Raw genomic sequence first — 23,229 nt, forward strand, 5'->3', positions numbered from 1 at the left:
ATTCAGTCAGTGCATGTATCATAGCAGCAAGGGAAAAAATACTGTAGGGTCTCCAACGAGGTTATTTTTTATTTGACGTATTCATGTCGTGGATACAACAATCAAAAAAGTTGTATGATAAATAGCCCTATTGTTTAGGTCGAAAAACCTGATTAATATTGCGTACGTTAGCTTATCCTCACATTACATTATGCCCCAGAAATAATAAATATTTGGGCGCATGGTGACAATGCGCTTCAATAACACTGTTTGTGAAGTCTGTTTGAACAGTGACAGCAGGTCGATCTGCACGTTGCATTTTCGTTTTGAGTTGGCGTGCAACACGCGCAGAATGACACCCATGTGAGCAGACACCATGCCTTCTGTTTCCGCTTTCCTATTGGCTACTCTAATCTCATGTTTTAATAATTAAGGATGGGCGTTGCTTTGTCTAGCTGTATTGCGTAAAACCTGGATATTGCAACTAGTATGTTTTTAAGGTTTGTGGTAAGCGTGTTTAACCACCATACATAATCTTGACTTTAGAAATGTATGTTATGTTCTTACATTACGGCTGTAACGTAATTAGTCAAACAAACACGAATATTAATAACGGGCTATCTCCGTGTCTTTAAAAAAGCCCAACGCGTGGGCGTGGCTACGGTGAAGGGGCGGGGTCCGGTTGCATGTACAATGGCCCGATATGTTGACTGAATAGCATAACCCGCCATCTTGTAGTAACTCCTCTACGTGCGTGGAAGAGTGACTTCAAAGGGGATCCAGTCACGTATTTTCTTTCTTTTATTATTTTTTTTTATATATAAGTGAGAAGGTTGGATCCCAAGTTAAATCTGGCTTGTTCGTATTTTTTTTTATTAATCTCAGCCGTTGTTTCTGGACTCGACGATACAAGGAACAGAGATGAGCATCGAAACGCTGTTAGAGGCGGCGAAGTTTTTGGAATTGCAAGCCCAGCAACAACAGAAAACACGTGGTAAGAAAATGAACGATTTGGGACACAAACCTTTTTGAGTGTCAGAAGATGACTTGTCAACATGAATCGATCCTTTTTCTAATGTCCTGTCCGTTAAATGTGATACTTATGTTGCATTTGATTCAATAACGTTTGTAGCCTACGTAAAATCTGTCTAAGTGGCACGAATTATATTAACGATAAACCTGATCATAACACATGACTGCAGAAATGTATCTTTCGCCTATTTGCAGCAGTAAGTTATACTAAATTAGTATTTCCCGAAGTGACAGCCGTGCTTGGAAATAAAGGTTGTGTAATTTTCGTTGAGTGTTGTGATAGTTCGTGACTGAACTCTCTATTGCTATGGTGTCTATGTAAAACATACCTGCTTGCTTGCAAGGGCGGTGGCTTACAAGTACGTGCTCGAGTGCCAGTTGCTCTGTACATAATGAGCTAACATTACCGGAATATCGCAGTACGCACTCACATCTGCATTCTTTCTATAGTGTGAATGAATATAAGTCTTTATTCACACTCTCGGAGGGTTCTTAAATGAAGTGATTTAATAGTTTATTTATTTCAGATAAGCAGTATCGACTATTGTTTTTCCCTCCCGCGCTACACGCTTCCACGACTGGCGCTTTCTCGAGCAGTGACGTGTCCGTTTTAGATACGCCCCGTGACGTCTCTGTCTCAACCACGCCTTCTTATAGAATCCGCGTGAACTAAACCCAACCCCATTTGTCCATGTGCGCGCCAGAGCGCTGCTCTGTGTGGGGAGGGAGCTTACAACCAGAGTAAAAGTAGGACAGTAACCCCCTGCTTGCTTTTCCAAAATGTACTACAGTTATATAACACATTTTTGGATCACCATTTTCATAATTTAGCAATAATCCATGAAAAGAGCTACATACTTGATATGAAAATTTATATTATATTGAGGCTCATGATTAAATAATTGCATTGTGTTCACAATCAGTTTTACTCTATTTTCCCTGTTTGCTGACTTTGTGGTTATTACTCAGCAGCATGTGACTCTGTAATAGCATTTAGGCAGCATGTTTTGCAGTGCGGTTATAAAGTGCACTGCACTTTGGTGCATAATAATTCTCATTTTATGTACAGCAATTCTCATAACCCATACGTTTTTTATCTGTAAAAGTTATTGGACAATATGGTGTCAACCAGTGTAATTAGTATAATATAGACACGACTGATGTTTTAAGTATAATGTTGGTTAATAGAAACTTACTTCTGTAGTGCTTACCTATTAAACTTAGCACAACTTGAAATTATTGTTTCAAGTTTGATTTTCTTCACCTTTACACACACACACATACATAACAGAGACACTTAAACACAAATATAGGAAGCAATGCATAGATAATTTTTTTTAGTATGTGAAGTTTTATAACGTCTTGCCTATTATCTAGCCGTAATGTTGAAAGGAAACGTGTTTTTAAAGGAATTGAACTTGCACATTTCAGTCATGTTGACCACCGTTTCTTGTGTACTCTTGTAATTGGTTGTTAATTCAATAGTAAGTACACACATCTACCCCCCACTGCACCTGGTCTTCACAGCAGTATGATGCTAGCGTTGTTCGAGCACGATGGAGACTGATTGGGGGAGGATTTCTGTACTGCTATTGGTTAAGATTAAGTCGGTGGAGGCGAAAGACTCTAACTACCCCCTTTGCAGACACACATGATAAAAGTCTCGTTATTCCCCGTGTGCACATGACGTGACGCTAGCCGGCTTTTACCTCTAATGAGATTCATGACATTCCAAGCACATACAAAGGCACGCTTATGTGTTTTTCACTGTATTTTATTACTAGGTCACCACACACACATGCCCTCTTTAATACCTATTGTAGTGTGTTTATGGGGTCACATTAGACTATGTAGGAATAGTAATTAATTGCTGTCTTGGTTGCTTCATGACAGTAATTAAATATTATGAGGAAGCAATTTAATTTTGTCTTGTTAGTACTGCACCCATAAACAGTTTTGGGTTAGCCTTACCCAAAGATTTCCCAAGCACTCCCCTCTTAATTTCAGACAAATGAGTATTCACCCCCAACTTAAGCTGTTTGTTGAGATTTGTTTTTTGAAGCTCTTTAAACAAGCACAGCGATGTGACAATCTATTCTCATTTACACAGCTCTTTGGTCCCAGAACATTACCGTTAAATTGGCAGAGAGGCTTCTGCGTGAACGCAAATGCGTCTGTAAATGTTCTGGGATCGCTTCCTTAAAGCGGACCTAGTAACATTGCCATAACGTACACGGAAAGCATTCTGTGTGAACAAGACACAGAAACAATGCCGTAAGGGGTGTGTCGTAGTGAGGACGCACGTGTCATCGCAACCAGAAGTTCAGCTCTTTGACACAGGGAATTTCGCCGGATTTCCACCAACTGCGGAGCGGCTGCAGATCGTCTCCGCTGCGTTACGGCTCTGCACTCCGCTGTCCGCCAATACCCACCAGTTCCGTATTTTTTGCAGAGCGGCTGCGTGCTGAAGTGACGAGGACCCATGAGGTCTCGCAAATTCACATGATGATCGCGCGATATCTAGTTCTGTCTCTCCCCATTATGACGTTAAATTATGACGTTTTGCTGGACCAGCCCAGATTTTTTTTTTTATTATTAGATTACAGACAATTTGAGTAACAATGCAAAAATATAAAAGATAAATAAACATCACAATCAGTAATTTGTTTGCATGAGGTTAAGCTATACCGTCGTAAATTCTATACATGGGCAAAAAGTGCATAATTTAAGCCACATCTTTGAATAAATCATCATAACATTTCAAAAATAGCATAATCTTTTTTATTTTTTATAAGATGAGACAATGGATCTTATTACAGAGGGGATTTTTGTTTGTGGAAGAAGAATTTAGCATATAAAATAAAAAGTTAACAGTAGTTTCAATAGAAGACATTTTGGGATATTACTAGCCCAGATCACAACACGAGATCTCGTGAATTCAGGTATGATCACGTGATAAAGTCATGGATCCGCAGCCTTTCCGCAGTCGGTGGAAATTGGGGGTTAAACGCAGATCAATATTCATGTCTAGAACTGTCAGTAAACTTTTGCTGTTAAAACTGTATTGAATAGGATGCAGTTGATGCTGAGGGTTTGGCAAAGGTCCATCAGGTGGTCCTCTTGATGTTTTGAAATTGCCCTGCAGAAGTCGGCGACATAGTGGTGGTTTGTACATGATGTGCTCGCTGTTCAGAGTACAATTTATTCCTAAATAAATGGTAACCAGTAACACGCATTTGTCTGTAAGCACACAATATGGGATTTCACTCTAAGGTGAATATAATCTATTCTGCTCCTAGACTGGGCCTTTGACCCACATTGATCTGTGGTTGTCCTAACTTCATCATATGCCCCAGTTTCAATGAGGTGTTATCATGTCATACTCATACATTTGAGGCTTAAATTGACATATGCACACCCAATATGCATTTCAACAAGCAGTACGTGTATTGATCAGCTGGTATTTGACCATTTTTATTATACTGAAAATCAGCTGCTCATTAATTAGCCAATGTATTAGCCAACAGCTGAATCTAGGTATACGCCCATTAACAGAAAGCTTCCTTCTGTGTTTAAAAGTCTGCTGATAATGCCCCAAAATAGTCCCCTTGGTTACTGTCAATAGCAGGGAACTATTTTCAGGTGTTGTGTAATATCATTGCGCCTGCTCCAGCCATGTTACAGCAGCAAAGTCCTTGATTATTACGCCAGAATGAGAGTATAGTTCCTAACCATATTTGCCTAGAAAATCACAACTTTTAATTTTCGGTCGGTCTTCGTACACGATGTAACTACAGAAGAGTCAAATTTTAAATAGGAAAAATATTGAAACTCTTTGGTTATTTTTAGCGCGATGCTAATGGTCTAATCAGATTCAATGAATTATGCTAAGCTATGCTAAAAGTGCTACCGACAGACCCGGAGATCAGCTGAATGGATTCCAAAACTGTAAAAATCAAATGCTTAACTCTAGGGGAGCTGGAAAATGAGAATATTTTCAAAAAAAGTGGAGTGCGCCTTTAATATAATGCATTGTATCGGCCATTTTCAAAGACATATCAGTTGATCACTAGTAAACACATTTTTTTTTTTTTATTTAATAGAAGAAAATGAGCTTCAGGAAAAGCGGCGTTGTGAACAGGAGGCGGAGAAACGAAAAGTAGAAGTGAACTCTTATGGTCAACCAGTACGAATTAACCACATGACCCGAGTGGAGGACTCGGGTCCAGAGCATCGCCTTGTAACAGCACCGGCCCCTCCTCCTCCCCCTACCATGCCTTTCACCGTCATCCCCATCACAGTGGTATCCTCCACACCCTCGGCCCTCCCCACGCCCCCCACCACAGCTATCAGCCCCACCACAGCGTCCCACCTGACTCCACCTAGAAAAGATGTCCACACACTCCTAAACCAGCAGACACTTCACCAGCACAACCTCATCTCGTCTCAGGTGAAGGCAGAGCCCACATCACCCTGTCAGTCCAATGGCACCAAACATTCCCCACCCCAACCGCTTCAAACCTATCCCGGCTCTTTCATCAATGCTTCCCAGCATGCACTTCTCCCCCAGCCTGGACCCCCTTCAGCCCAACCCAGCCCTACAGCCAGTGGCAGCTCACCCGATGACCATCGTAATTTGGATGGGAAAAAAAGACCTGGAGGGTGAGTCAAGACTGGAAGCTATTTTATATGAGCATGTGAACTAATGTTTTATAGCTGGTTTATGGCTGCATGTTTGTTAGTTATTATGTTTAAGTATATAAGACCTTGTGACCTATGTTTACAGGGCAGGAACAAGAGAAGTACATAACAAACTTGAAAAGAATAGGTAAGTTGATCTTTTATCTCATTGGTTGCTTTATTTGCTCTGTGGGAAGATTTTACATACAGGCCCCTTATAGATGTTTAAAAGTTTGTACACGTAAAAAAAAAGTACAGTCTTAAAGAGATTTATTATAGCGCATAGGCAGGTTTATACCTTATTTTTACTCAACAAAAAGTAAGACTTAGCAAAACTCCCTCTTTTTCTCAGACGGGCTCATTTAAAGGAGTGTTTTGAAACCCTTAAGAAGAATATCCCAAATGTTGATGAAAAGAAGACGTCTAACCTAAGCGTTCTGAGAAGTGCTCTGAGATACATTCAGGTAAGATCAGCGAGTCTTTTTGGGCTAGATATGTATCTGATTTGATCGCATTGCTTGATCATAGTTGCTCCCCTTCAGTATAAGCAGAGCACCTTCTCTGAACCATCGCCCTCATTCGGCTCGTGTAAACTGAGATCATAAGCCGTGCTCTATCTGATAAAAGCGAGCGTACATGTGCACGCCTATATAGCAGAAAAAAGTCCAATCAAATCAAAGGATTTGTGCCGAGGTGCGAGACATGCAGGGATCTGGGGCAGTGTGGAAACGGAGCCCGTGTCACGGGATCTCTAATCGCCATTACGCTCCCACCTCTCTTCCCCCTCCTATGATTTAAGCAGCTTGCTAGATTTGACAAAGCGGTCCAGCTCACAACATTATCTGTTTTTTCCTCTATTGGCCACCCTGTTGCTCAACCAGGCTTACTGTGGCTTATTTATTTAAAGCACATGGCCTGTCAAAAACAGCTTTGCTTTGGTTTGCAGACAGTCAATAGCGTACTGAGACGTGCAAGATTTGTATTGAATATGCACTTCTGCATTGAATTTGTTGTATTTGTGATAGGATGTGATTAGGATGCCAGTGTGATAAAAAAAAATTTTTTACTTTAAGAGATTATTTCCTGTAGCCCAACTGCGTTGGAAATCCAAACATCATGGATTTGATTCATGCATACTATTAAAATGAAAACCTTAAATGCACTGTAAGTTACAAAGCATCTTCCAAATGTATAAAATATAAATATAAAATGTCACAATGAAATGAAAGTAGCGATTGTCGTATTTTCTATGCCTTGACGATTATCCAAGTGAAACGGCATCTGAAATGAGAAAAATTTGTTCATCAAGAACTGATTGGATTGTTGCAAGTTGGGTCATGCTGCTTATCGCTGTGATCTTTTCCCGGGCCCTGCCCTCTCGCCATTCCTCGTGACCGGAAGTAAAGAGATTAAAGATTTTGATGAAAGATTATGAGACCACATAAATTTTTTTTTTAATAATGAAGCTCACCGTCATTTGTAAAAAATACCAGAATATTTCAAAACAATAAAAGTTTTTATTTAAATGTTACTGCGACTTTAATGCTTCTTTTAGTAAAAAAAGCTTACCTAAGAAAATATAGTGAAAAAATTTGACAAGAATACAGACAGCAAAATTCTTTGTTATTTCAAATACATTTGTGAAACCTTAAGTTTGACTGGGATAATTTTATTAAAACATCCAAGTAACTGACTAAAATACATTTTTACGCAAGTGTAAATTACGCAACATTTGTTGGAATAAGTAGATTGTTACTGGAACAGATGCACCATTGGAAAAAAACTGTCACGCTAGAGAAAAATGTGTTGTTCCTATTCTCTATGCTAGACACTATCAATTTCCATTTATTTGTTTATCTTGTAGGATGGGTTTGTGGACGCTCGTGTAGTTACCATTAAATGTATATAGAAAACAGTTAGTCATTGATTCCAGCTGTATCCCATCAGTAACTTTTTTTCTGTCTTATCTTTGTGTTCCTGCTCAGAGATTAGTGCATGTGCTTGTAGGTCACGAGGCTTCTCCTAATGATTAGAGCTATGTTTGTTTGTATGTGTCTTTTGCGATGAGCCCAGCGTGTGTCCGGGTTTGCTGGTCCATGGGCGAAAGCAGGCACGCGCCCCTCACCTCCACACGCCAGCTTTTGCATACATCGGCCTGTAGCTCCTCCCACTATTCACTTACCAATCAATCAGTTTTTTAAAATAAGAGGATTATTTGAGTGATTATTTGATTATCTGAGTGCTTTCATTTTCTTCCTCTTTATGGCACCTGATTTACCTGGGAAGTCAGTGCTGTTGTGCCCAATTGATTTGTTATTGCAGCGTTTACTCCAGTTGTTCAGTGCGACTGAGAAAAGCTCTTTGTTTCATTTCCCTGACTATTCAGAGATGTTTGATTGCCAAGGAAACTCATTCCACCATAGTTCTTGTACCACAGTTTCTGTAAAGCATGAAAAAACTCTCTCAGGAGTTTCCCTGCAATACTGGCTGTGTCATTTCTTGCAGTTAAAGCTCCTCCTCCTGTGCTAGTTTCCTGCTGCCTCCCTGTCTCTCCGCTCGTTCCTGTTCCCTGCCACATGAGTAGCGAGCACATGGCTACACAGAGCCTCGTGACGTCACCCCCCGTGACTGCCCCCCCTTTCTTGGCCCGCTGCCCTTGTTGCTGTTCCTATCACAGCTCGGCACGCTCGTACTACAGCTCAATCTTAGCTTAGCCACTTCCTTAAAACCGTGAAATAGCTGCTGCCTTTTTATAAAGAAACCTTGAAGAACCTGTTATTGCCTAATAAACCGAATTGTGATGCAAAACTTGTGTTTTGTATAAACCAGCTGATGGGATTATGCTATTTGTAAGGTGTATTGTAAGTTTATATTTTGGGGTTATTTGTTTTAGGTAACAGGGTTATGTGTCTAATGTGAATGCTTTACATTTAACATTTACTTTACAGTGCATATTTGATCAATATGTGTGTGTTCACTGGGAATCAAACGCATGGCGTTTGTGCTGCTAACACAATGCACTACCCATTGAGCTACACAATAATATGCAGGATATTTTATGAAGTTAGCCACAGCGTAAATATCACTGTACAGAAATAAACTAATACAATTATTTATCCAATATCCGTTAGACTTTAGTTGCCATTAGTCCTGTGTATCACTCACTATCAACAAGATTATGATTCAATCAAGATCTTCAGAATCATTCCTGAGAGATGAGCAGAGTCACATTAATAAAGTCCTGATTCATGTCCTTTCTTTTTGCATTGTTGTGTGTCAGCAGCAGAGACATGGCCAATGTGGGTCAGTTGGTCATCATGTGGTTCCTAGTGGTTTGGAAAAGGCTTTTTTGCCATGCTATTTCAACATAAATTATTTAATGTTAGTCTCATCCCAGCTGCCTTTAAAGCGGTATGTGCTTTCTGACAGTTTGTTGTTTCCTTACGCAGGGCCAGTAGATTTGAGGTTTAGCGTGGATGTTTGGCTAAACTGCTTTACCTGTGTGGACTAATGTTGCCCAGATAACTCAGATTTAGGATTTTTCCCAATTCAAAAACAGAAATGATGTCTGGATTAAGTATTTAGTAACATTAAGGGGCAGTTTCCCAGACAGGGTTTATCCTAGTCCCAGATTAAAATGCATGTTTGAGCTGCCTCAATTTAAAACACCTTGCACTGACATATCTTAACATATATCATTCAGTACCATTGTTTTGTCTTAAGAAGATGTACACCAGTAATGTTTTTTGTAAGGTATGTTTGTATAAACTACTTAAATGTCTTAATTTAACTAAGTACTATTCCTGGATTAACTCTTTCCCCACCATTGAGTCAATTAAGAGAAACCTCTTCCCTCCCAGTGACAAGTTTTTCCGGCAATCTGTATTGTCGATATTATCTATTACCCAACGTATAAAACTCAGAAGTATCCCCTTAGGGCAAACAGTTCAAATTCTGTGTATGTTTTGATGATCACTCTAAAACTGATCTTTATCAGAAGTCTTCACAAAATTATCTCAGCCTTTTGCTCAAAATTTGGTCTTTCTGAAGAAACCTACCCATATTTGAGAGGTGATACAAAGAACAAATAAGGGTAGGATAAACCTTTTTTTATTTTTTTTATAGCAACGGGTCTGATCTTTCATTTGGTATAAATTATGTTTATATATTTAGAGAAGAACATTTTCTGGAAGGCATTAAACTTTTGTGAAAATCATAAAAAATGCAGACGCTACCTTGCAACTTTAAAAAAAAAACGCTTGTGGGGAAAGAGTTAATCTAAAACCTTATAGGAGGTGTCCCTATAAGAGCTCCATTTCAGACATTATTTATGGGTTGAGGTGGGAAATATCCTAAATCTGAGGTGTCTGTAACACAGCCTTAGTTTCCAAAATGTAAAGTAATGTTTTAATTTAATTTAAGAGAAGCATCATGGCCATTAATTTTTGAGGTATATGACTTTCCCATGAGTTGTAATCAAAATGTTAATGCTGTTCTTTTTTTATACATGGTAAAGTAAATATTAATATAATTCATATTGCCGTCCGAATCCTGTCAATCATGCATGCTAAACAAAATTTCATGCTAAAGTGGTAGACTAAAGGCTTTCTTATCATTGCCCATGTATGTTGCTGTTAAAGGAAGTTGTTACTCTGTGTTTTCCGTTTGGTCATGTCTTATCTTGTCTATAGGGCATCAACGCCAGTACTTCCACCATACTGTCCCCTTCCAAAAAATATATGCGATATTGTTATTTTATAATGTTAACTAAGTTTAATATTTCAGTGAACTCATCCTGAATTTCTCTTTGGCAGACTCATCATGAATTTCATCATAGTTTAATATTTTAACCATATCACTTTCATAGGCGCATATTTGGCATTTGACAAAAACAGGGTGGAGAGTTAAAAAGGTGAATCACAAAGGTTGGCAGTTAAAGGAAATGCATATTGTTGGTTGAGTTATCTCTGCCCTTAAACAAATATTCACTGAAGTGAAAGAGTTCCTCTTTCTCAGACCCATGACAAACCAGAGACCCAGCTGTGCTTGAATAGACCAAATGCCTCAAACTGGAGTCACGGGATATCCTTCACAGCAGTCTTGTTTATGAGCAAGCGCATGGGTGCAACGTGGCTCTCCCCCCTTCTTTGTTCAGCAGAACTGCCCCTCCTCCATTTACACTGAATGTGACATTGTCCCATTTCAGGACTCATGTACATAGAGATATAGATATGCATACAGTGTTACTTTTTTCAGTTGTGGCGGCAGGGGGTGCCCATGGTGGTTAAATGTTCAGAAGTTTTTAACTGAAATGAATATAGACGCTTTCAGCAATAACAACATAAACAAACGGCTTTTGTGGAATAAACCTAATTCCGGTAAACTCCGCAAAGAATCAATAACAACAAGAGTCCTTTTAGAGAAGTTTATTTCTGATAACAAACTAAATAAACAAGTTACTGTGTAAAATGTGTACTATACAATGTTAACTACAGATTGGCTGCCAAACCTCCCTTCATATAGATCACCTTCTCCCCTCATCTTTAGGAAATCAAAAATGTATTTTTGTCGAGGTATTTGTTCCATAGTTCCATTTAGACACTAGTCAGACCATCATTTCCATTTCCTTATATTTATAGCCTATTGCTTTTCTATGTTTGTTCTAAAATATGTTTCACTGCATAGCTTCGTTCAATTTTTTTTCATTGTAATTTTAATGTTGTTGTGTGCAAGTTCGTGCTCATGTTTAGCGTTAGGCTACAGTTCCCTATTGCAGAGTCATGCACCCGCATCCGCAGTGACTAACACAACACCTGACCCGTTATCTGACATCAGCATCAATTTAATTTCATACCTGGTCCTTTTGACATGAAGACTGCAGACCTGCTGCACCGCAATTGTGCAGTAAGTAGAAACCTTTAATGGTTTTCAGACAGCGTGTGAACACAAACAACACTCATGCAATGACTCTCGACTCGCACACGCACTGCAATTGATGCGTTAATATTATTCCACCCATTACATCAAATATGATTCGGTTCACCTGCGGGTACCTGCCTGCGTGCAGGACTCGGCCCTGCTGTTTTGCCTATAAACATATGAAACACAATCTTACCGTCTGCCTTAAAGGAACAGTATGTAGGATTGTGGCCAAAACTGGTATTGCAATCACAAAACTTGTGGCTAAAACTGGTACTGCAATCACACAACTGGTGGCCAATACACAAAATGACAACATAAACATCAGTTGAGGGCTGCAACTCCACTTTTTAAATGACAATATCCTATCCAGACCACTATTGTGAGTGATATAAGTATTTGAAATGAAAATGATTTCTTAATGTCTAGTGACATATTAGGGCAATTTTATGATTAATTTAAATAAATTTCTTACATACTGTTCCTTTAAGTTTAATATTACCAATGTCGCAACGGTCGAATGTTATTTGTTAATCTGTTAATTATTTAGGTAAAACATATTTTGCGTAGGCTTATTTAGTTTATTATTTTTTCTCTAATCAATGTTTTGTCGATTTAATGCTGTTTGCAAATGAAAATTCTATATTTTAGGAGATTTATTTATAAATGCGTGAATAACGCGAATCAGTGAAGGACTTTATTTCTCTATTTAAGACAGAGTAGCCTGCGTAGCTGTAGCCGTGGTTTTTGTCTAGAAGGAATACAGCAAACGCCGAAAAGTTTAGAATTAGATTTGGAGGTAGGATTAGGATGAAACAGCGCTCCTGGCTAGATGGGATACAGCTACAACCTAAATCCCATGAAATATTGTGTTTAGGGTTAGGTTTAGGGTAGGGTTAGGATAAAACAGTGCTCATCTGGCGAGATTTTGTTTGCCATATCCCCTTTATTCACAGCCACTGACAGGAATGTTTTTAGCGGAAACACTGTGCATAGGAAAAAATTGTATACCCACACATGACAACAACACACTTGCACACTTACATGTGCACAGACCTTGTGGTGAGGTTTAAAGAAGACAAACTGGGACAGTGCAGGATGTGTTTGGTTTTGAGACACTGACTTTAGAGGATGATTTTCTTTACTTGACCCTTAGGCTGCATTTACATGACATGTTTGAAGTGACTCAATTCCTGTTTTTTTCCATCGTGGCACAGATCGGATATGACCCACGAACGCAGTAAAAGAAGCGCATAGATTCCGATATTCTCCAGACCGGTTTTAGGCCTCATTCATATGTGGAAATAAATCGGATACATGCATTTGCATCCGCAATGTAAGCGGACAGTTCGGATATTCTGATATGTCATGCGACATTAAAATGTGATAGTCCCTGTTGTAAAAAACAACTAGTTGGTTAGTTAGAGCCCGTGCTGTGCAGGGCAGGGGTTCACTGGGTTTGGGCGTTTGTGGTGCAGACCCGGCTCTGTGTGTGACTGTCAGTGGTAGGCATGCAAAGGTGTGGGCTGGAGCTGAGCCTGGTGTAACGCACAGACCAGAAGAGCTGTCATCAGGTCCCATCAGTGAAGGGGGTTGGGTCGACCAGGGTCTGGTAAAGACAGTCAGGAAGGAATGTGCCTGCCCTCCAGGGAGAGGAGGTCTCACCACTCTCTTGTAATTGTCTTTTATAGGCAGAGGAAAGGGAATGTTTCTATTGAAATTCAGGATTAGATCTGTGGCAAGCTAAAGTTTGTTTTGCTGAAGCCAACAGTTTGTATGTTAGTTTTGCTGTAAACTTGCCACGATATTGTGCGGTTTAGCACAGCTGAAATACAGTATTGACCAGTTAGCATCCAGGACCAGACCTATGCACAGTTCTATTTATAATACACTTTATAAAGATGTAAGGATTTGTTATTTGAAATGTTTGTTTGTAAATAAGTATACATGTTGTTGTACATGTTTATGTGTATGTATACAGCCTCGGAGAGGTGCTCAATCAAACAACCTTTTATACTACTGCCCAATGCAGGCAGCACACACTGTCGCACCCTGCTGCCCACTCTCCATTCCAGTTACCATGGTAACAGTGCCTGTTTCCCACTGTTGCCTTGACAACGATAGAGTACCCCAGCATCTGATTTGTTAAGACAAAAGAAGTGTCGGGTATTGATTGGTTATGTGAACCGCCACTATCCACAACACCACACGAGATGCAGTTCTCCTTATCGACCCCAAGCTGCACGTTCCTCTTAATCTCCAGTCTACGCACACCTGCACCCATATCAAATGACCAGCCCAGATCTGCTCTCTACGCTGTTATTGTTTCTTCAGGGCCATGCTTGTCCAGCGCACGTGGTGTGAGAGGTCTATAAGCTGTGTGTGTGTGTGTGCAGCATTGGGGCTCATTGTTCGAGGGTTAGTATGCCAGTAGAGTTGTGAGTCTGTATAAATGTGTCCTCTTTGTGATTTAAGGGCCACAGTGTGTCTTTATAGATATTTATAGATTATAGAAAAAATATATTTTTAACAAATAGTGCTCAGCCTAAAGAATAAATCACAACAATCTGTGAAAAATTTCTGAGTTTGTAGTTACATTACTAGACGAGGACCGAAAGCATTTAAATCAGGGTCTGTTTGTTTTTATAAGCTTCAAACCTAAACCTTTACGTTTTATTAATTTGTCAGATGGTTTTTATCCAACACATTTTATCAGTATGTGTGTTTCCTCAGGATCAAACCCATGACCTTTGCTCTGTTATCATCATGCTCAACCAGTTGAGTTAAAGGGACACATGCCATGCTGCTCTTCTAACACACCTGCCCATGATTTTCTCTATTGAACCCGAAGGCCTTTAATATCTGGTGAATATCCATGATAGTGTATCGATATTTCAATCTCTACTGTCGATATTTAAAACCCCAGTCAAATCCCTCTGTGTGCATCAAACGACCTACTCCGCCACTGCTGTGGTTGTCGCTGTCCAGTTGTCATATACGGCCATTCGGGCAATGTCTCAGAAGTAAACGGGAGTGAGAAAATGGCAGAAAATTTTAAAACACCTGCAGCTTTCAAAGGCGATGTGTTGAAGCACTAAAAAGTTAGCTCTATTTTTTTGCATTTTTGATATGGGAAAAGAAAGTATTGCAATGTATCGCAATATGCAACGTACTGTATCGTATCATGACACATTGTACCAAGACACATGTACCGTGATATGTATCGTATCGTGAGGCCCTTACCAATAGCCTGCCCTAGTTGCGTCTGACCCCTGGAGGAAAGTAGATCACCCCTATTGTAGTGAGTTGTGTACAGGCCTCAGCTCATCCTCATTCAGCGAATCTTAAATCCCAAAAACTCATGTCAAATCAAAATAATTGTAGTTATGAGATGAATGTCCCCACATTCTCTTGTTTACTAGTGGAAAACTTTGATTTTCTATTTAATCACGTCAGTTTCAGTTTATTAATTCAGCATTAAAGAATTGGGTCAGAAGCTAATTGATGTTAATCATATTTTTGGTGTAATTATAAATGTTGATTGTGTATTTAGTCTGTGTACACATCTTGTGTATTGTTTATAAATAATAGCACTGAAGCAGAAAATATTACCGGGGTAGCAAGTTTATAAGGCAACATGTCGTTACGTCACAAGAATGTAGGAATTTCACAGTAGGTTAATGGTACGTCCATTCATTTGTCCCACTTTTGAATGATCACAAAAAATAAGCTATGTTTGTAACAAAAGTTTGACACGTTTTATCAAAAAAAAATTTTTATAAAAACTTCAGAGATTAACACAACTTTTATGAATTTTGAAGACTACAATTTTTTGTAAGCATATTTCGACTTCAAAATTCATAAGTTTTGTTTATCTGTAAAGATTCTCTTATTGGACAAAACATGCAAGTATCATAAACTTATGTAAAACACAGAGCTTATTTTTTGCAATAATTCAAAAGTCTATGAATGAATGGGCTTTTTAGCAGGTGCACCAGTGTTCCACTAACTTCGGGGTTGTCCTACAAAAATATGTTATCCTTGCAGCACTTTATAGGACCACTTTGGCGACAAAAGTACTGCCTTTCAGTTAAACAAACCAATCATCAATAGGTAAAATACTGAGGCTTGTCTAGGGGCGGGACTTTAACAGGGTTGCACGAGTTGCACTTGACAATCTATGCGCAGTAGATAAACTACCCTGAAACGGGTGTTTTTAGCACAATTTGAGCTTAAGAAACAAAAGTCAAGGTGCAGTTGTTAACAGGTTTAATTGTTGGTCAGAAAAATGTTGTTTAATTGTGAATTAATCACATGATTTTAGAGAAACCCGTGCCGTTCCTCATTCTAGCAGATAGGACTTTAGTCTTGCATGACTGAAATATCTGCCGAGAAGCATTGCAAACATGGCATCTAGTGGTGTGATTTCCCTAAAGACACATTTGATGTACAGTCATTTACACACAAAATGTAAAGGGTTTTGCACAAACTCGAACAAGTCCTTTGTGCTAATTGTGACACTGTTTGTTGAGTTCATTGTGTCGTGACTGCATGAAAAGTGAATTTGTGGATTGTTGCATAAATTCGTCTCAGACTGTAAAAATTGTAATGCATAGTAGTGTATTGCTGGCACAGGTACAGTTTAAAATAAACATCACTGCCAGAAGGCTTTACATTAATGTATTTTGTTAGATGCTGTTAACCGAAGCAACATACAGTGCATTCAATCTGTACATTTCTTAATGAATGCTAGCTAGGCATTTGTCGGTTTCAAGGTATTCCAAGATTTTAAAGAGTCAAGGTTTCAAAAACAGAAAATTTACAGAAAATGTTTCTGTGATGCCGTTTCCAAGGTATGAGCTGTGTTTAGACACATTTAATTAAATCATTAAATCAGACAGCCTAATTATTGATGTTTACATTTAATATATATTATATTTTAAAAAAATTTGTTGCAGTGGCAATATCGCAACACCGTAACCATAATTTTTGTTTGCTTTATCATCATACCAGCCCATTTCTAGTGCAAGCGTAATGTTTTACCAATTAAGCTACAGGAACACAATTAAAATGTTGTTATGATAATTTTCCATGGCTTTAAATACATTCGTTATCTTTTCAAGATTATATCCAAGCTACTCTACTTTTTTATTAATATAATTTAGGCTTTGCCTTAAAAAACCTCAGAAACATTCACTGAAGGTCAAATGAGTTCATTTCGCTCCATGCACAGTCTGTGTGTATTTGGCATAATAGATCCCATCTGTTCTCATGCATATGACAGCGCAGCATGAGGTTCGAGTTTCATGGAGTTCAACTCTCTATACAGACACTTGAATCTTTCTCTATCCATCCACTTAAGGGTCTTAGCTGCTGTTGTGTCCTTGTGCCCGTTCTTTTCTCCTGCGTCAGCTGACAGAGATGAGAAACTGGGTCGCTTAGGCCCGGCCCAGTGTCTGCACTATCTTGCTCCTCTTGCCTCCTCTCTCACTATGGCTTTTAATCTGCTGTATGGCTCATGTTTGTGAAATCGGACAAGCATGTGTGTGTTTATGTGTGTAGATTGAAATGTGGTCCCTCATTTGCCATGGAAAGTCTCACTCAACCCAAATGTCAACTGGTGATTGGCCGAGCTTCACTGTCATAGGCTCCTCCCTCCGATCTTGTGCACACGTGCACACCAAGCGTATGCCTTCCCAGAATTGGGAGGGGCTGCCATGCCTTGGGTAATCCACATGTTTATGTGCTAGTAAGAGGGCGGCAATTTGTTGAAAGCAAAACAGACCGTGGGGGAGGTGAACTCTGGACTGAAATCCAGGAAGAAACAGGAACCTGTGTCTACGCCTATAGAGGATGTTTATGAGAATACATGCACACTTACGCAGAAGCACATGACATCTACCTGTCTGGGAAACAGGTTGCTTCTGTATTACATTAATAATGGCAATCTTTACTCTTGATTATTTCTCTGATTTGAATAAAAAAAATGTTTTGCTGCCTTAAATGTTTTTGGTACAATAAAATTGCCATTTTCAACCTACTATTTCATTTTTTTTGTTTTTACATTACTTTAACTCATCAGAATATGTTCTCAACTTATTTTAATTTTTAAGTTACAGCAACTCACTATTGGTCAAAATTTAAAATCGTAAGACTAGACAAACACTACATCAATATTCATTTATTGTTACTGTGGGTTCACACCAGACACAAGTTCAATGATTTGCACGAGTAGATTACAAACAAAGTCAATGCAAAGACACGAAAACACGCGCTATTCGCCTCACACGCCTCTTCACCCAAGTTGAAAATATTCAACTCGAGCAAAAAATTTGCATTACACGAAGTTAAATACGACGAGTAATCTAGAGCGAGTAACGCGATGACCCGCGTTTGGTGTGTACGTAGCATTACTCTGCAATCCAGGTTGCATTTATGTTGACTAGTTAACATACATGTTTAGATACAATGTAACACATTCTCCTCTATAGCCCTTTTCAGACAGATATTACGGAAAATACAAGGAAATTGCGATTGGGGTTGTTTTGCCTTCACACACATACTGTTAAGATCCCATAGACACGTAACGTATTTGGGTCAGTTTTGCAAGATGAGAAATTCAAAAATCTTTTTAAAAAACTTGTTTTAAAAGCATGCATCAGGTTTATTTCAATGCACATAGTGTATTTACGTTGATTTTATGCAATACAAAATTACATTTGCACCATTTTTATGAAAGTTAAGACTGAAAGGACCTGAAAAATGTCAAATGGTGGAACCACAAATTGCGCCAAAGAATAAGAAATATTAAATATTTTATCCACCTTGATGGCATGCAAGCATAAGCATCAAAAAATAATTTTAAAATATCATTTTATTAGTTATTTCTAAATGTTATTTTAATGCGCTTTTGTAATATTTTCCTGACATATGCTGAAAACAGCTCTGTTTTCTAAATTATCTTTGACAAATGATGTAAAAATTTATATAAAAAATCATATTACACTACACTAGATGATTATATTTTATTCCACATTTTTATGAATATATTTATATTTTCATAAAAAAATAATGGTTACACCAATTGACACAGACCGGTTACAACACATTGACATTTTTGCCATTATCCCCCAAATATTTTTTCAAAATGAAATTTTTTTTGACTTGATCCTCAAAAAAAGGGAACGTATGTAAGTAATCTGCAAATTTATTTTGATATTTTAACTTACATTTAATTGTACCATACGGACACAAAATAATTAACCTTATGTCATTGGCCCATTTAAGGTCCTGCACTTGGTAGCGTTTTCCACAGCTTCTGATGTTTGCTAATTATCCATGATATCATTCTCGAGAAACCTAACGTGTGCATTTTTGTTTATGACAATCATAAGGAGCGCGTGATGTGCTTTTCTGTCATTTTGGTGAATGATTTTAGATTCAGGGTGGATAGTGACAAGCTCCCTGATCTCTGCTTCAGTCCAGTTTTTCGACACTTTGTTCGATCTGCATTAAAATCTCTGTGTCAAGGAACTGAACCATAATTTGTGTTGCGATGACACGTGCGCCCACACTACGATACGCCTCTTACGGCATTGTTTCTGCGAATGCTTTCCGTGAATTTTTTTGCCATTTGTGTTCACCTTCAATATTTTTCTGAACAGAATTTAGATTTTCTTCGCTTAACCGAAGACTCAGCTAGCGAATGATTATATCCTTGAATGAAATTGGTTGTCAAAAATGTTACTGTGGATTTCAGTCCATTTTTTTAAAGGTTATTAGACAAATATGACACAATTGACCAGTAATATTCAACCTAACAGAATAGCACCAATAGCCAAACACGTCAGCAGCATATAGTGTGTACATAAAGCGCTTCGGGAGACCAGAGTTTGTGATACTTAACCTACACCTGTTATCCTCTCCCTCACTACATATAATTGCCTGGCTTATGATATCTAATAAAGCTATTAATAGCAAAAAATCCTGCCACATATTTAAAAACATTACTAGGAAACATCCACTGTAAGTGCTTGATGCACATGGTCCTGTTGGTTGCTTATCAGAATGCTGATGTGTTAACTTCTCTTCTGTAGACTCTGAAAAGGAAGGAGAAAGATTACGAGCATGAGATGGAGCGGCTGGCACGGGAGAAGATCGCACTGCAGCAGAGATTGGCCGAATTGAAAAATGAGCTGAGTCAGAGATTGGATGTGATTGAGATCGACCGTGTCCTTCGACAGACTGTCCAACCTGATGATGACCAGGCCTCTACCTCCACTGCTTCAGGTGAGTACTTCATACACCTTGCGTAGTTTGCAAACAGAAATAAACTTGTAATGCAAGTCATCACCATTTAATATCTTCATCTCTGCAGAAGGTGAAGACAACTTTGATGATGACATCGAAGACGACAGCTTGTCAACCACGCCCAATGCCTTACCCAAAGTGCCTTCTGCATTCCAGCCAGAGTTAAAAAAGCCCCGGCCTGCCTCTTCCTTCCTAACACAGCACATTTCAATCCAACAAAAGCCGTCTTTGACATTACCCCCCATTTCTCCAGCTCAGCTGTCCCCTGCCGGCCCAATCACGGCTCCTGCTTTGTCCCCAACACCAGCGCAGGCCGCCAACGGTCCAACCTCCATTCCGGCCATCCAGCAGCCACATGCGGTGACCATACCTGCGGCCCACACCCACATCATGACAGCGCCCAGCCTCCAGCCTACCGTAATCACCCACGCGGGATCGGCATCGCACGCCTCTGTCATACAGACTGTCAACCATGTCCTTCAGCCGGGCTCCAAGCATGTGGCTCATATTGCCCCCTCCACCTCCAGTTCTGTGCAGCTGACACCTGGACCTCAGACTATAAGCCACATCACAGTACACCCTGTGGCCCACCTACCTGCCATCTACCCTCAGCCCGTGGCAGTCACACAGCCCACCGTCATGGGCCACATCGCACACACGTTCTCTCACGGCCAGATGAACGGCACGTCTGCCCCCAGCACGCCGGCCGCCATGGTTAGCAAGCAGACGGCGGTGGGTGCTCAAGTGGTTACGCATCATCCTCAATTGGTCGGCCAAACTGTCCTTAACCCGGTCACCATGGTGACCATGCCCTCATTCCCAGTCGGCACGCTAAAGCTGGCCTGAAGCGAATTGGATTATCGACACTTGTGGTCGAAAGGCGATGCCCCCCTCCCTTATGCAGCCACAAGCTGCATTGCAATCAAATGAACTATAAACTTACAGGACTCAGTACATTCCAAATGACAACAAAGTATATAAAGACTCTATAAAGACTCAAAACAAAGAAATTTATTGAATGTCTATTGCTATATAATGATATATATAATAAAAGACAAAAAGAATTACTATCTTTATGTGTGGATTAAGCCAGAGCTTGATGTCTACAGTGCTTGTGTGCTGCTTGGTGTACGTATTAGACTAGTAGGGTGAATTATGAAGAATATTTCATGGTCCGATCCCAGTTTAAAGCGACTTAACGGTCTGACTGCTGGTTTAAATGACTAAATAATACCTCACAATGAACTTCTCAGCTAACAGGACACCTCGTACATCTTTCTCAGAGTCTGCTAAACCGGTAAAGCAGGTGTAAAATGTTGTCTAGCATAAACAGAGATATTTTACTCAAGATGCGTCACTGCTTTTGCTTTGAATGGGGGAGATGGCAGCCAAAGTCCCGCCTTCCAGTAAAAATAGCCAAACTTTTCACATCCCCTAATATTGCTGTCAAATATGAAAATGGTGAAGATACGATGTATTCAAGAACCATGCTTGTGATGTCCAGTGATGAATATCGGTGAATGATTTGTGTTTTCTACACAAAGTATCACATGGCTTCAGAAGATGCTAAATGTAGTGCACTACATTTATGGATCACATACATGATACCTCCGTAGTGCTTTTTGGAGTTCACTGTGGTCACTATTACCTGTTCTTGTAGAAAAAAGATCAATGTGAAGACTATTTTTAGTTTAGTTTAGTGCGTTACAAAAAGCACTTTTTAATGCAGTGGTTCTCAAACTTCATTTATCATAAATTCTGTGGTTTAAACCTCAGAAAAATTAGGCTGCTTACCAACACCACTACATTGTGTCATTTAATATGTTTTGTTTAATTCAATTTATACGTTTTGGAATGTTTTATGTCATACATCTTCTTTGGGGGTCCACGAAGTTATACACCGTACACAGGGTGGGCCGCACAGCAAAAATGTTTGAGAACCACTGTTTTAATGAACCGTTTCTTTGATATCAACGCACCTGTTCGGCCTTCACCATGTTTGAAAACTATGTACTCGATACCAAACTATACAGCATCATTATCAGTAGTCTGCTTCTTTGTGAAATGATTATTTTGCAAAGTTTACATCATTTGGTTGTAGTACTTCAGCTGATGTTGAGCCATGCTGTGTAATTGAGAGGGAGTCTGACAGCTGTGCCTTTGACGATTTCAATCAGCAGTCCTGTTTAATGCTGCACCGCCCCCTTGTGTTCTCCGTTTGGAACTGCACTCATTCAGAACACGTTCTGATTTCTAAGTTATTTCGTAACAAATCTATTTAAATCTAAATAAATGGTATGTGAATTGTGTAGAAGTGGAAACCATTAGTTGCAAGCAAATGTTGAAAAGAATTTCTCGATGTCAATACGAATGTATTCCAGCATTCAGAAGTGAGACTTCAATGTCTCATCTTGTCACTGGAGATAAATGTTGGTTTGTTCTGGGCAGTTTGTTTTCTTTAGGATACATGTAGCAGATCTCTCTCTCTCTCTCTCTCTCTCTCTCTCTCTCTCTCTCTCTCTCTCTCTCTCTCTCTCTCTCTCTCTCTCTCTCTCTCTCTCTCTCTCTCTCAGCATTTGACTAATGTTTCTTTGGAGCTGGAAGGTGGATGTATGTCACCTTGAATATTTTTGGGTTACAAAGGCAGACTTTTTAATCAAACTGACAGGCTGCTACACATGTCTAGGTAGAGCATACTGTGTGTACAAAGAGATTTAAGATGAACAACACTGTGATGTAGTTCAGCTGTCCCTTATGAGCGAATCAGGTTTACACATCCACCTAGTGTTTTATAGTGCATTTGTTTTGCGTTCACGAGTGTGTGTAGTATGTGTAAGTGAAAACATAAAAGTTATTTTGTTTGAGAGATTTTATTTTCGTGTATTTACACACTAGACTGTAAACGTCTTTAGATGAATTCTTAGATGTATGTTTTCGCATGTAGATGGATGATTTCTCTTTTAGTGCTAACTTTTAATATATGTTCTTTTAGATCTATGGGACCATGTACAGTACCATGTCGGGGCAACTTTTCAGACCTCTTTCCACACTGATATTACGAATATATATTTGCATATATATATTTAGTGTTTTTCCCTATGGAGAAAGTTGTGTATATAGCCTGTAAATTTGGGGCTGCATATAGGTCTGACAATAACTGTCCAATATATTATAAAGGAGATTAAAGTAAATAAGAAGACAAATGCTAAATAAAAATAAATCTTAATACCTTTACACATTGTCTTGTGGTTATTTTACCCTCATTTTCACAGACAAGGCTTAAGGCTAAGCCTAGGTTAAAAAACATGT

General features: G+C 39.2%; 1 protein-coding gene across 1 annotated transcript; it reads left to right on the top strand.

Moving 5' to 3' along the window:
- The first annotated feature begins 691 nt into the window (after positions 1-691).
- mnta (MAX network transcriptional repressor a) lies at positions 692-23,141 on the top strand. The gene is made up of 6 exons (XM_065281077.2): positions 692-973; positions 5,115-5,673; positions 5,798-5,839; positions 6,044-6,155; positions 19,707-19,899; positions 19,988-23,141. Exons 1-6 carry the CDS (start codon positions 901-903, stop codon positions 20,764-20,766), a joined length of 1,758 nt encoding a protein of 585 aa, XP_065137149.1. The 5' UTR covers positions 692-900; the 3' UTR covers positions 20,767-23,141.
- The last annotated feature ends 88 nt before the right edge of the window (positions 23,142-23,229 follow it).

This window comes from Paramisgurnus dabryanus, chromosome 8 (assembly GCF_030506205.2).
Source record: "Paramisgurnus dabryanus chromosome 8, PD_genome_1.1, whole genome shotgun sequence".
Classification (NCBI taxonomy): domain Eukaryota; kingdom Metazoa; phylum Chordata; class Actinopteri; order Cypriniformes; family Cobitidae; genus Paramisgurnus; species Paramisgurnus dabryanus.